At 37.8% G+C, this 15,781-nt stretch overlaps 1 protein-coding gene across 1 annotated transcript in view; it reads left to right on the top strand.

Moving 5' to 3' along the window:
* DCC (DCC netrin 1 receptor) overlaps positions 1-15,781 on the top strand; it is a 588,079-nt gene that overhangs the window by 462,839 nt on the left and 109,459 nt on the right. Inside the window, 2 exon segments of the mRNA XM_074995966.1 lie at positions 6,223-6,318; positions 10,092-10,330. Coding sequence (XP_074852067.1) covers positions 6,223-6,318; positions 10,092-10,330 — 335 coding nt within the window.

The following is a 15,781-nucleotide window of genomic DNA, read 5'->3' as shown; positions in this document are numbered from 1 at the left end:
TATAGTATGTATATATACTATATTAATACATATATGTTATATATGGGCTTGTTTGTTAGGAGGGCTGGGGCCTGGGTTGAAATGTATTCAATATGCTTACAGCACTTAGCTTTTTCTCTATTTCCTGGGATCCAAGAGATGCAAATAAGGTTTAAGTCAGAGAAGACAAAGTGAGGTCAGCAGGCTGAGATAGGTCACCGGATGATATGAAGAACATTTTGGGCCATATTCTTTGGTTTATGTTCCCTTTGTGCCACTCAGGCCTGGTCTGTGCTAGGGATCAAAGTTGATACCAGATACACAATTCTAGCCAAGCCATTTGCATAGCTAAAATCGATGTATCAGGATGAACTTTCTTTCCTGGTGTAGATTGGGCCTCTTCAGGCTCATGTCAATGTCCCTTACTCTACATGTCAGCATGAAGTAACCAGCTCGACAGCAGAACCCAGAGAGATAGATTTGCCTTGTCTTCACATATGTGACAAAATTAATCCCAGGAAGATCAATCATGGTGCATCAACCCCCCAGTAAAAATAGATGTACCCTCAGATGATTGAAAGGAGCCATAATTCTGCCATCTCTGTCTAGTCTAATTTTCCTCTGCTAGAAGGGAACTCCTTCCTCTGCAGCTGGGCCTGGCATCTCCACCTCAACATTCTATGTAGAAGAAGTGAAAGATGAAAGGGGATCTGTACGTGGTTGTGGTGAAGCAGCGCTCACTACTGCAATCCATGCGTGAGGGAGGTTACAGACATAGTGTTACCAGCGCAACTTCAAACTTCCCTTGAGCAGATCCTCAGTATCATCTAAGCCAGCCCTGCTCAAACCATCAGATTTGCAGTTTGGAGGCCTTGTTAGAATCCTGTTTCTTGTTAGACAATCATAGAGTGGCCATGACCAACATGGCTTGTTTTAGCTGCATCTGATCTGTAGATTACTCATCCTTTCCTTCATCAGGCCTCACTGTGGTCCCCCAGGACTTTTCCTTCACAAGAGCAGAACATTGTAACAAACCCTACGTGGGGCTTCATCTAAACCAACATGGTACAAGACATTACAGCTCATGTAGAGTGTAAGCATTGAGGAGAAGGGGACATTGGAAAATTAGGGTTTTATGAGAACTGAGGCAGGGAAAATTTGTTTTTGGCTTCTTGTAGGATGATTGCTGTTTTGGACCTAGTGTTTTTGACTTGACTGGATTGTAGTTTTAATTGCCAACTGTCATTTTAAATATTTATATCTTAAAACCAACTTAAATACAGAAATAAACACCTCGAGTCCACAGTAATATTAATATTATATTTGAATATATTATTAAGGTATTATTAATTTATTGATTATTACTTATATATTAATTAATAGTAATAAATCATGTGTGCAATTTAAAAGGCCACATTTTGCCGTGCAACAGTATTTGACTTTAGTGCAGTGTTTTCTAGATTCAGTCCAGGATATAGGTTTGATATTGAGCTCAAATACCAGAGTATTAGGCTCTAACAATGCAAGATTCTGCTATAAGCTCCTTGAAAGTGACAGAGGAGTAAAGAGACTCTGGCATGTTGAACAAACACAGGATGACTATGAGCCACTACTCTGATGTCTGTAAAAATATCAGATGTGATCCTGTTTTGTGTGCCATGTTTTGTTCGGCATAGCAAAATGAAGGCTAAAAAAGTATGAGTATTCTCTATGAAGATAAACTAAACAAGGCAGTGAAAAGCTATCTTAAAGTTTGGTAAGTATATTTGTAATATATTTTATAATATATTTTATAATAAATATATTTACCAAACTTTAAGATAGCTTTTCATCGCCTTGTTTAGTTTATCTTTATAGAGAACACTCTTATACCTTTTTAGCCTTCATTTTGCTATGCCGAACAAAACATGGCACACAAAACAGGATCACATTTGATATTTTTACAAATATCAGAGTAGTATATATATATAAAATATGAGATCCAGTCTGTAACTTATTACCATAGTTAATCACAGACTTTACTGAAATCCATGAACATTTCAGGTGTGTCTACATCAAAGTAGCTGGCGCAACGTCAAAATAGCATGCGTCGCGTCTTCACACATTGTGGCACTATTTCAATGTTGAAATCGACGTTAGGCAGCGAGACGTCGAAACCGCTATTCCTATCCGAAGATGGGAATAGTGCCCTACTTCAAAGTTGAACGTCAAAGTAGGGCCTGTGTAGACTATCCGCATCCTGCTTCATCGAAATAACGGGGTCCTCCATGGCGGCCATCAGCTGAGGGGTTGAGAAACTCTCTGTCCAGCCCCTTCAGGGCTCTATGGTCACCAAGTGCAGCCGCCCTTAGCCCAGGGCTTCTGGCTGCTGCTGCTGCTGCAGCTGGTGGTCCATGCTGTGTGCAAGGGGTCTGCAACTGATTGTCAGGTCTGCGGACCTTGTGCTGTGCAGGCCAAGTGTGTGGGTGCTTGTGTGTGTGGACACTCCGCATTTCCTTCTGGGGTGGCTGCTTTTGACGTTCCTCATTGCTACTTCGACATTGAACATCAACGGCACCAGCCCTGGAGGACATGTAGACGATACATGTCGAAGTAGCCTATTTCAATGTTCTTACTTTGAAATAGGCTACTTCGACTTAGTGTGCTAGTGTAGATGTAGCCTTCTTGTTTGTTACTCAAAGCCATAAATCATTTCACATCCAGTTTTAAACTAAGTTCTCTTGAAATGCGATGCAGGTTTGCTAAAGAGGCCATCATCTGAAGTACTTATAAATCTGAAACCAAGACAGTTGTGTGTGTGTGTGTGTGTGTAACTAAGGTATGGTGGATATTAATTTAGAAATGGGTAGACAGTTTAAGTAAGAATATGTTTGAGGAATATAGCATCTGTGGATTTTCTGTGAACAGTTCACAATTTTCTGCAAAAAATGTGTTCAAATTTGTTTGCTAAATAATTGCTAAGAATATTTTTGGTCAGTATATTATTTGTGAGCAATTAATTTCAATTATTCGTATTGCAAGTTCAAGATGTATTCTGATTAGATATGTAGATCAGATGGTATGATTATTTTCAGAAAGTAACTTGTAATGTCATTATCTAAAAGTTTGAGAGTAAGGTGAATGTTTCTTTATTATAACTACATCTTCATATTGAAACTAGAGATTAACAAAAATCAGGCACTCCCCCAAAGATTAGAAATCTAAGCTAATGCATGGTGGAAATCACATGAATTATCTATATTATGTCTCCATGAATACTAAATAATTTCATCATCATATTACAGTGAATACCAATTGAGGTAATTGTGAAAGCCTTTGTCTAGAACATTATTAATGGACAATACTCCAATCATTCATTAATCAATTTTTTAAAATGTTGGTTTTTTTGGGAAAAAGAACAGAGCAGCTACCTGACTATTGAATAAATAAGTCACAGTGTTTGGTCAATGAAAAATTACTCAAAAAATTAGGGGACAGTAGCCATGCTGTGTAACGTTGTTAATTCTCTATTCAGCATGACAACATTTATCATGCTGATCTCATTTAATATGAATGTGAATAAAGTAAATAATTCCAAAAAAACTCCTTTGTAACGTAAACATTAACACATGCCTTTTCCGCTTGAAAGCATTTGTTTCAGTTAAAAGAAGAATCCAAAAAAAATAATTCCTTATGTTTGGCCCATATATGAGCATACAGCATTCTTAGCTATAATCCACATTAATACAATAATACCAGTTTTGCTGCTGAAGAAAATGTGGCACTCAGCATATCACATGAGAACATGTAGGAGAATAATAGGTTGTTTTGTTTTCTTCTGAAAATAGTAGCCAAAAACATTATGAAATTGATCGTACTCCGTTTATTTTCTTCTCCTTGGGGGATAGTATTTATAATACTACGGTAGTAACCTATGACATGTGACGGTTTCAAAGAATATTCATGTTGCCAAAAGTTAGTTCTCATATATCAGTATTTCTGTCCTCCACATCCATACATTTACAGCACACCCAGAATATCTGGGTAGCTTTGGATGTGCCTCCCTGGAAGATTAGTGGTCTTCATTAGCACAGTGGTTAGTAAATTATCAACCTCTATCTGCACACCAGAGTGATGTACAATGGCTCAGTTTCATGTCAGGAACCCACCATTATTCAGATACCTTAAAGGTTGATAAATTCTCAATATTAGTAAGATCAACAGTAGTGGAATAGCTATTATTGATGTAATGTCTGTCACAAAGACGTTAGGGAGTGAGATGTAGCCCTCAGCAAAAACAGGCTGCTTCTACAGTACCACTCTCCTGTTGGAGGTGCCATGGTAATGAGGCAATTTGAAACAGGCTAATGAGGTGCTAACATGCATATTCGTGCCTCATTAGCATAATGGCAGCCGCATGAATTTTGAAGTGCAGACTTCGAATTCTAGATTGACAACGTAGATGGGAGCAGCTTTGAAATAAGCCCCCCACTTTGACATTCCCTTATTCTGATCTTGTGCTGTGAGAGAAAGGAAATGTTGAAGTGGGGTGCTTAATTCACTGCCCCCATCTTCACTGTCAATCTGCAATTCAAAGTCTGTTCATGTGGCTGCCATTACGCTAATGAGGTGCTGAATATGCATGTTAGTGCTTCATTACCCTGCTTCAAATTGCCTCATTATAATGGCTCCTCCAATTGCAGAGTGGTAGTGTAACAGCAGCCTTAGTGATTATAATGACATGTGAGTTGTTTAAATTTTGGTTCAGAACAAAATCTCCAGCAAAATATGCGTGTGGGGGGGAGGATAATATATTTAAAGTGCACTAACATGCCTTTTGAAAGAAAGAAAGAAAAATCAGGTATAGGGTGTGTTTGCGCTTAGAGAAAACTTCGAAATAGCCATGTTATCTGCTGATAGGAATAAGGGGATTTCAAACTTGGCGGGATACTTTTGAAAAAATCCCCCAAGATTTTGAGCCGCACAGGAGCAAAAAGCAGCAATTTCTGCAGCCGGTGGCATGCTAATGAGGCACTGAATATGCATTTCAGCACCGCATTAGTATTCTTCGATTTGGCCATGAGTATGGCCATTTCAAAGTTTTCTCTAAGTGTAGACGTAGCCGTATTATTTGAAACCTTAAAATTGTGATCTCAAATCCTTCCCCAAATACACTACCTGAGTATTTGGTGTTGAGCTAGAGACCTCACCAGGCACTGGGCAAAGTGTCTCCTCTTAATGAAAAGGAATAGCAGCCATACCGTATGTACTGATAGCTTTCCTTCCATATAAATGGCAGTGGATTCAGTTTTGATACCCCACTAAATCCATGCTGCACAGTGACATGATGCACACAACATGAAGGGTAAAATGTGAATTTCTGAAAGAACCTCTTAAAAGATTAAAAAACAACTAAATAAATTCATAGAGGATAGGCCCAACAGTGACTATTAGCTGGTGGGAGGGCGGGGGTGAGGAATGGTGTCTTCAGCCTCTGTTTGCATGCAGCTGGGAATGGGTAATACAGAATGGATCACTTGAAAATTACCTATTATTGTCATTCTCTCTGGGACATCTGGCTTTGCCCACTGTCAGAAGACAGGATACTGGTCTACATGGACCTTTGCTCTGACTCAGGGCAGGTCTACACTACAGCACAAGGTTAAATTAAGGTATGCAATTCCAGCTAGGTTAATTGCGTAGCTGGAATTGATATACCTTAATTTGGGCTTCTGCGGCATTTCCACTAATGGAGGTCAATGTGAGTGTTCACTCCTGGCAACGTCTCTTTCTTCTATGGGCTAGGAGGACAGGGCTACCAGCACTGATGCAGGCACCTTTAACTTGGTTTTAGTACATCCTTAGCAGGCATGCTAAATTGAACACTGAAGAGTGATTGTGGCAGTGTCGATATTCCTGGAAATATAGACCTGGCCTCAGTAAGGCTGTTCTTATGTTGTGCATCAGTATTTACTTCTTACAGAACACAAGGCTGATCTTATAGTCCTTACTCAGGCAAACATTTATTGACTTAAATGGGAACTTTGATTACAAACTGTCAGAGTAGCCCTAAATCAGAAGACTGGCTGGAATGAAAACAACATCATTATACCTTTCTAAGCTGCTCTACTAGCCATTGGCTTAGTTTGAACAGGCTTTCATTTAACATATTTTATCTATTTTTTATGAAAATTCAAACCCAGTCTGATTCAGAAAAGTGGATTTTAACAATATATGCTTTGCCTTGTTTGTTTTTGCCTGCAGAGCCAAGTTCCCATTATGTAATTTCCTTAAAAGCTTTTAACAATGTGGGTGAAGGAGTTCCTCTCTATGAAAGTGCCACCACTAGATCATTGACAGGTGAGTTGTAAATATTGATTTGTATTTTGCTCCATATCACTTATCATTAGCCTTACACACATGCATATTAGGCAACCATTTTGGCAAACCCTAAGAAAGAGTTCATCTGCATCCAAGTTTTCTTTTGGAATAAATCAGATCATTTTCCCACCCAATTTTAAATGGTTGAACTACATGTCTATAAGATAATGATTTAATACATATTTCTGAAATATATTTTACAGCAGTAAATTTTCATTAAATGGTATAAAATAATGTAATGCTTGCGTATCTGTTAGTAGTTTGATTGAGTTGGCTTGGGAGCAGCCTGAATCCCAGAGCTATTTAAATATCTGAAGATGAGGTTAAAATTGTGGCTACTGTCACAAATTAAGCACAGCATTTAATTATTTCCTGTATCCCTTATAATTTTTGCAAAGTTGAAATTAATTAGTTAAAGCCAAGAACAGTCACAGGCACAGATAGGGTCAGGTAGCCAGGTCTTAGATACGATGCAGGAAAGTATTTCACATAATTAATGATAATATAAACTCAAACAGAACAGAATACTCAATATTAAATGGACTGCTCACTTCCCATGCAGCAGGTTTCTTCATAGATATATTTTTTGCTGCAAAAAAATAGAGTGCCACTAAGTTTAGGGCTCTTTGATCCAATCTAACATGTATGGATGTGTGGGGTCTTTTTAGAATAATTGCATGAAACTATAGAAAGCTCTCAAAAGAATAAATACAAAAAGAAAAATGATTTTCCTCTGGAGTGACACCATCATGTGGTAGATTTTCCTTGTGTTTCACCCACCATGTTAAGAACTTCCTCAGAAGATGGAAGCTTATGTCAGAGAGAGCAAAAAGACCATTGACAGACTGACTAGGGTGAACCATTAGGGATAACAAAATCAAATGGTGGTAGCACTGTAGCTCCAAATGGAAAACCATTCTTTGCCCATATATGGTTGTGAAGTATTCCCCTAAGAAATCTTGGAAAGTCCCAAAGGTTTAAAAAAAAAAAAAGAAAACATAAATCAATGTAAAAACAAAGTCAACTGTGAGAGTCCATATCCAGACGTGATAGTACCTGGGAGCATGTGTCTTTGGCTTCAATGATGTTAATATTACTTCTTGTCTGGTAACTAAAAGGGTCAGTTCTCACTGATAGACATGCTGAATTCTGAATATGTCTTTTGAAATCTTTATTTGATTAACTTGGTTCAAAATCCTTGTGGGATTTTTAGATTTTTTTGTTCCTGTCATAAGGCTACATCAAGAATTACCTAAATGTAGCCTTTGGAGAATTTTTTTTTAAAATGTATGCATGCACGGATGAGACCTTTCATAAAGGAAATGTTATCCAGGTGTGAAAAAGGTATTTCAAGCTTGCAGCTTCTCTTTTATTTCTAAGAGCAGCTCTGACAAGGAGCTTCCTATCTGATCTCTTACCCTTCTGGATGCAGCTCCTGCAGCAAATCAGGACCATTAGGTTACTCATGGAAGATCATTTAAAAAACTACATTCAGAAAAGTGATAAGTATTTTAGCTGAAGTTCCTGAGTGGTTGTTGAACTGACTTGACCTGAGTGAAAAAGAAAGAACTACTCTATTTATTTTGACACATAAGAAATGTATATGTATAGACAGATATAGAAACTTGTCTGTGTATATAACGTATAAGCTCAAATAATGTGACAAGCAAAAAAAGAATTAAAGGACTCAGAAACTTTTTTTAATTAATCATATGCAATTTACAAATGACAGATGTCCAACACGAACAGCAGCAAACAATTATGTTTTGAAAAGTGAAAGTATTTAGAGACTTATTTTTAGACAGAAAAGGTTTATAAAAAATCCAATGTGTCTCAGCTCAGTGGTGGCATGTTTCAAGCACTGACATATATTGACTAATTGAATCTAATGATTTATTTGCTATACCTAGTCTTTCTCCATAGTCATCTGTACAACAGACCTTCAGAATTCAGTGTTGGTCTGGGGAAAGAAGAAAGATGCTGTGGTTTATTTGCCAAAATATCTAATCTGTGTAATGCACATTGACATTGAAACCTTCAGAGTAGCCATGTTCTTTGCGAATAGGTAGAACACGTTTCAATGTGTCCTATTATGCTAAAAGTCTGGATGATTTTGGAACTGTAAATGAACCATCAGATTGTTCTGTTTTCCCAAGCATCAATACTCAAGATTCTAAAGCTGATGAAGCAGTAAGGACAATAAAAAAATCCATCTAGTTGCTTATCATAAATTTTAAACATGCTTTTCTCCTGTATTTTTAATTCTAAAGGCTCTGGCCTACTGAAGTCCTAAATAATTAATTACAAAATTTAAAAAACCAAAATGTGATCAAAGAGTGTCAGAAGTTTAAAATACATGTAGGTCTGACAAACTGAAATAATTATCAATTGGGAAATGTCAGATTAATTAGTTCTTTGATTAATTATGTAGGCTGTGAATTTAGAAAAAAAAAACTGGTTTGGGTTGTGTGTATACTGTGGCATAATTCCTGCAGCCAGAAAATTTTGGTTGGTAAAATGATAATGTTTTAAAATTGCAAATATATATTAGAACTACACTTCTATGGTACCAGTCAGTATCCTAGGACAACAAAATTTCACCATGTTCTCTCATGGCTTGTGGTTAAATATAGTACAAAAAACTCAAATTATGGCCAGCCACCTGCCTTTGGTAAAATTATATATTTTAAAAGGTAACATTTTAATATAATGTCTCTGCTCTGTCCAGTATTTTTCTTCATTAAGATTCAGTAGTTATTACCCAAGCACAAAAGCTTAATAAAACAACACCAACACCAACAAAAGCAATACAATTCTTCTGTTACATTGTTGAAAACCAGATTTAATTTTATGGAAATGAGTTCAATTACAATGAAGTGAGAGGAGAATCAGACCTGGGATGTTCTTGATAATGTTGACTAGTTGCAGACATAGTTTTCCAACATGGAAGTGCATTTTGGAAATGGATGCAATCCTTTCTGTGTGAGAGAACCTGCCACAGATTGACTCTGTATTGTGCTAAGTTCACCTGGTGCTGCCTACCATTATTACACTCTATTGATCTGTTTGAAGTCTGCATGATCACCCACTATGTAAAAGAAGTATGCTTATGCCTTACGGAAATACTGTGCCCAGAGATGAAAATGACAGTCCACATATCCATGCCAGGATGCACACCTTTATCATGCTGGTATTATTCAACCAACAAATGTGGGCCTCCATCTTAGCATTAAAGTTATATTCTCTTTTGCCTGACAAATATTTAAGCAGATGTACAAGTGCTCTTTCAATAGCATTATAGAACAAAAGAGGGTGCAGAAAGATAGATGGGTAGGGCTGGGGAGTGGGTAACTCCTACACACATCAGAGTATCTTTTAGAGAGACGGTGTGGTTTTAAAAATGCATGGTTTATGTATGTCATTGTTTTTACTGCAAAGTAAATAATTTTAAGGTGAAACAATGTATTTCTACTTCATTTTGGAGCCAAGGAAAGAAAGCATACTGGCAAGTATTTGAAGAAACCATGCAAAATAACATTAATTACTAGTTAGATTTATTACAGTAATGTAAGTGAAATGTTGTCTATATACTATCATTTTCAATTAATGCCTCTGTTTCTGTTCTTCTCCTGTTCCCCTCTCATCATTTAACTCATTGTGATGTGCATCCACTGATGAATGTTTTGGTTTGTTTTGTTTTTAACGGCTGTTCTTTTATTTTTTTAATGCTTGTGTGGTGGTTTTTGACCCAGATCCCATTGATCCATTAGAAGTTGATTTTTATCCTTTGCTTGATGATTTCCCTACCTCAGTCCCAGATATCTCCACCCCCATGCTCCCACCAGTAGGTGTCCAGGCTGTTGCACTTACTCATGATGCTGTGAGAGTCAGCTGGGCAGACAACTCTGTCCCAAAGAATCAAAAGACTACTGAGGTTCGCTTTTACACTGTCCGTTGGAGAACCAGCTATTCTGCAAGTGCTAAATACAAGGTGAAATTATAACAGGATATGAATTGAAGTTCTGCAGTTCCTTGTCTTCATATTTTGTTTGACAATAATTTGAATCTACCTCTTTTGTAATTCACTTGGGGAAAACTCAAAAAACAGTCAATGGGAATTTTGCCCTGAATAGTAAGTGTCTAACAGGGCTGCAAAAAATATTTACCATATGTAATTTGGAGCGTTTATAAGAGTGTTTAGTGTCCTGGAAATGCCACACTAAAAATCTAATGGTTAAAGTTACTGATCCTTAATTTTACATCTCATACGTAAACTAGATAGTCATTCCTTGGACAGCGTAATGGCTCCAGTCTGAAGACTCTATCATACCCAAGGACAAAATTGGGATGCCAGTTTCAAGTCAGCCACACATGTGGAAATCCCATCCTCATTGTATTAGGAGAAAAGCATCAGCTGAACAGGAAACTTCTTGACTTGGAAGTAACCAGTAGTAGCATAACTATCCTATAGCCTGTAAATGACAAATGTCTTAAAACTTGAAATGCCAACAGAATAATATTAAAATATAACTGTAATAGGAGAGACTATTATTATTATTATTATTATTATTATTATTATTATTGATAATAATGATACTCAACACTTTTGTAGGCCAGAAAATGACAATCGCTAACCTGAAAAAATAAATTTTCTCCAATTTCATACTATAATTACTTTATATACTTTGTCTTATATAAAGTCCAAGTCACTCCTGACAAACACACTTCACCATTATTCTCATGTGATGTCATAACTACTCGTTAACTTTTCTTGCTGTAAGGGGCTGTATTCTTGATCAGCACATATACATTGCAAATATGTGAACCAACACATGACTGGGCACCAACCCACAGATTACCTCTTAGGATCACAAAACAGTTACTGAGTAAGTGAAACTGTGAATAGAAACATATGAATTTAGGGAGGGATTTCTAAAGATATTAATGGAATTAGGGACCTAAGTGCTTTTGAAAATCTCTCTAGAGATTAAACACCTTTAAATCTGGTTATTAGGGTACATCTTCACTACATGGAAGATTGATGCTGCTGCTGTCAATCTTCTGGAGTTTGATTAACTGTGTCTGGTAGGGATGTACTAAATCAAACTCAGAAGGCACCCCTGTTGGCACTGGTACTCGATGGGAATATTTGACCTCCCTCAGTGGAGAATGCACAGAAGTTTAGATTAAGGTACGTCAACTCCCGCTACATAATTAACATAGCCCGAGTTCCGTATCTTAATTCAACCATCTTCTTTAATGTAGATCTGACAATATTGGATTCTGAGCTATTTTGCTGTATCAATAGACTTTGAAAAGAGACAAAATAGTGGTGGAAAACTTCTTGTTCTTACTGCCCCTGCTGGTCGTGATTTTTCTCATAATGACCTTAACATTGCTACTGGAATTTCATTCAGTGATTTTCCTTTTGCTTAATAATTTACTTCAGAGCCAATGCTTTTGACTTGCACTAGTGTAAATGAGAAGAGAATTGGGCCAGTAGTCTTTTAGCTATAGATGCTCATGACCTTAAATATCTCCAGAGTTACTAGTTGCTTAACTATGCAACAGCGTATCTTTAATATCTTATCAAAAGCATCATACAGTGAATGGTCTCAAAATAACTATGATCTCTATCTCAACCCCAGATACCACTGGGCTGCGCCACAGCATCAAACTGCAAGATAACTGAATTCTTACATTCTCATTTACCATACATCTAGGGCTTGTTGGCAGTATAGTAAAGGCTTCTGAAATAGTGCAGTTTTGTATTTTGATTTAATTCTATCCGTTGAGAGATTTATTCCCATTCTCAGTAAAATGTGGAATGCAGCAGAACCAGCTACATCTTTATTATTTTAGTTCTGATAGTAAGAGCAAGATTTCAAAGAACACAGCATTATTTATTGTGACCTTTAGACAAGTATGAAATTGCCCAAATCATTGTATGTTAATCATTTGCAGGACCAGTGGAAAATTGCAGGTGCCAAAGGAAAAAAATACTAAGTTAGCCTTCTCAGTGTCATCTTAGTAGGACCAGATTATCAAACTTGTGTGAAATGAGTTGAACAGATTAACTGTGTATGCCTGAGAAACCCCAGCCTGTCAGCTCCCTGTTTCTTAATGAGAAACTGTTACAATGGAAAAATGGAACTCATAGATGTAGGTTGGAACCTTAGGAATGACCAAGGTTGGAATCAATTGCTTAGGGTGAGATAAAGTAATAACATGGGCAACCAAACCTGACAGAAAACTTAAGGTTGGGGAGATCATGTGGGGTTTTTTTTAATTAATCAGACAACAAAACAGCTGACTTCTGTTGACTCCAGATAGAAGGAGAAGTATTGAAATTAGAGAGAATCCAGAATTTGAGATAATGTCCAAATCCAATTTTTTCAACACTGACAGTTTATTAAATTTGTGGGATTAAGAACCAGACCCTTCTGTTTTTGTTTTTTTTTTGTGGTTTTAAAGTGTAGCCAATCTGTAGCTGAAATGCAATTAACTAGATGTCACAATGTCTAGGAAACTGCAGCTATATCTCCCTCCTCTATGGTCCACTTTAGAGTGATAAATCAGGCCTAAAAATCTCCATTTGTCACTTGTGTGTGGGCAGGGACACTTGTTCACTTCCATTCTGTGTGAAATCTCCCTGCCTTATATGCTGATGTCCCCAGAAAGCCACTCAGTCTCAAGACTACACCTGCATGTTGCTGTCCTGTGAGGGTTATGAACACTGTATTGCAAACAGTTACAGATTGCTACAGCTATCTCTAGTCAAGCACATTTATTCTCACAGTAAAAGCATAAAGAGAAAATGTTGAAAATATTCCTATCTGCATGCAAAAATCTTACCAGAGGCCCTACTAGGCAAAAGTCCTTCCAATCCTCAAGGGTTGGCAACCTTAGAAAGAAGGCCATATCCATTAATTTAATTTTAAAGACAGCTTTTCAGTGCCAAAAGTCGTGTGATTGTCTCTTTGTCTCTGGAAGATCTAAACTGAATCAATATATGTGAACCGCTGCAGGACATTACATTGGAGTGATGTGATTCACATCAATAATCTCCCCGCTGATACCCACCCCCGCTGTTTTAGGTCTTGATGGAGCTCTGGTATCACACCCACCGTGGAGTAGAACACAGTCATACATACAGCCCGGGGACCACAGTAATATATAAACTTAATGCAATGTTCCCCCCAAAGGTGCTGCGTAGGAGTCTGTTTCTTTGCTATTCCTGTGTCAGCCCGAAGCAGCAATTGTGCACTTTTACTTTTAATAAAAAAGGGACAATGGAAAGTATGTTCACTCAAAGCTATTTTGTCCAGAATATGCACCCAAGCCTGTTTTCCAAATATGTCAGTATAAATTATGTTGCTCAAGGACATGCAAAGTGACGCAAAATTTGCATTGTCCATACCAGTACTATATTAGTATGAGATACCATCCTGGTGACATAGCTTTCCGCATCTCTCCAGGACGGAGTCATTATCCCAAAGAGAAAGTGCTTTCCTTGCGGCGTGGCACATCTTCACCAGCTGCACTACAGCACATCAGCGGTGCAAATGTAGTGCTGTAATGGAGACTTGGCTTTCATCATGGGCATGTTTAATACCTGAGCAAGTTTGAAAACAGGAAAGAATAATTTCTACAGAGTGGCTTTTTTTATCCCTATTGGGAGTCAGCACTTTTTGTAGCCTTTTTCCAGAACTCATGATTGTATATTTGGCTTTCATGCAGATTGGGCTTCATAAGGTCAGCTTTTATCAAGTCTACATACAGAGTTTTTGGCCTCTCCCTCAGTTGTTTTCCACCAACATTCACTACAAGGTCCATCCTACTAATATAACTCTAATTGCCACAGTGCTATCTATAAGATTTAGCTATCTTCACACATCTTACAGTATCTCATTCCACAAATAGTCCCACTTAAGTCAGTGTCCTACTTAAGGTGAACACTGTTTCCCATCACAATTTTGTCCCATAGTTAAAACACCATGCTAATGTCAATTTTTGCCAATTTATCCTCATAACTGGATAGTGCCTTATTCCATGAGTTGACACCTTGATTATACTAGGGTTACTCACAGAGCAGAGGACAACACAACTTATGAAACCTTACTCTCAAAGAAGTCAACTGCAAATCTCTTGGTTTCTTCCTCAAGGCTAGTATTTCTCCCAAAGAGTATAAAGATAACACAATTTGGCTCTGAATACAGAAGCTTCTTCATTTACATGCAGTGCAAAGCTTCAATGTGAATGCATGTGCAGTAGCAAAGCTTAGACCTATATGATACATTAATATTGACACTTACTAATATGTCTCTGAAATCGATGACTTCTACTATAGTATTCTTCACTGCCTTGGAAGCTAACTGCAATCCCTTAAAAGATTCAACATATGTCATTAAGTGAGCATTAATGTCAACATGAGGGTGACATTACTGGTGAATACCAGAAAGCAGCATTGTTTCAAACACATCCTACTGAACAGTGAAAAAAAGATCCATTCTTATAATGAAAGTCAGATGTTTAACATAACTGGGCATAAATTTCACTCACCTGCTCCAGTGGTTCAGGAATCTTTTGGTAGACTTTAGACCACCAAATATATCACACACGTTAAAGATGTGCAGCTCAGTAAAATGAAAACTGATCACTTGTAAAGTTGGATGTGGCATGCCCTCAATTCTCATTGCTATCAGTGGGCACAGAAGATGTCCACCACCTCACTGGAACTGCCTAACGCTTCAGAAGACTGGGACCAACATGATGGAGCTCCATAATGCTTTGAAAATACAGATTGAACTTCATTCAATTTTCACCAGTTTCAACCTGTAATTTTCCTCTGGCTCCACTCATATGATTAAAAACCTGCTGACTCTTTTAAGTCATTTCTTGAAACAGAGACAAAAATTAAATCAGATAAATCTACATTATAAAAAATTAACATGTACATCAGTAATAGTTCACATATCTGTTCTTAACATGCTGCAGTGAACCAAATAATGCATATTTAATATACAGTAGAGTCTCAACATTCATCAGAGTTCGGTCTTAAGAACCCTCGTGAATCTTGAATTTCGCAAATAGCATTTTACTCCCTTGTGGAGACAGGGAACTTGGTGGGGATTGCCTGCGCTTAACAGGAGGATTGCCTAAATGCCACAGCAGTGGCCGGAATTAGGGCTCCCTTCTGCCCGCATCAAGGGGGATTGAAGGGAGCCCTCAGCTGCTGCTGCGACTGCAGCATTTAGGCAATCCCCCTGTTAACAGGGAGGGAAGGGAGCACTCAGTTCCAGCCGCTGCCGCGGGGTTTAGGCAGTCCCCCGTTAATAGTGAGAGAAGGAAGTCCTCAGCTGCAGCTGATGCTGTGACATTTAGGCGATTCCCCTCCTCGCGAATAATTGAATTTGCGCATGTTAAAGTCATGAATGTGGAG

The sequence above is a fragment of the Carettochelys insculpta genome, chromosome 5 (assembly GCF_033958435.1).
Source record: "Carettochelys insculpta isolate YL-2023 chromosome 5, ASM3395843v1, whole genome shotgun sequence".
NCBI lineage: Eukaryota > Metazoa > Chordata > Testudines > Carettochelyidae > Carettochelys > Carettochelys insculpta.
The sequence above is the reverse complement of the archived record's forward strand: the minus strand, read 5'-3'. Positions and strand labels throughout refer to the sequence as shown.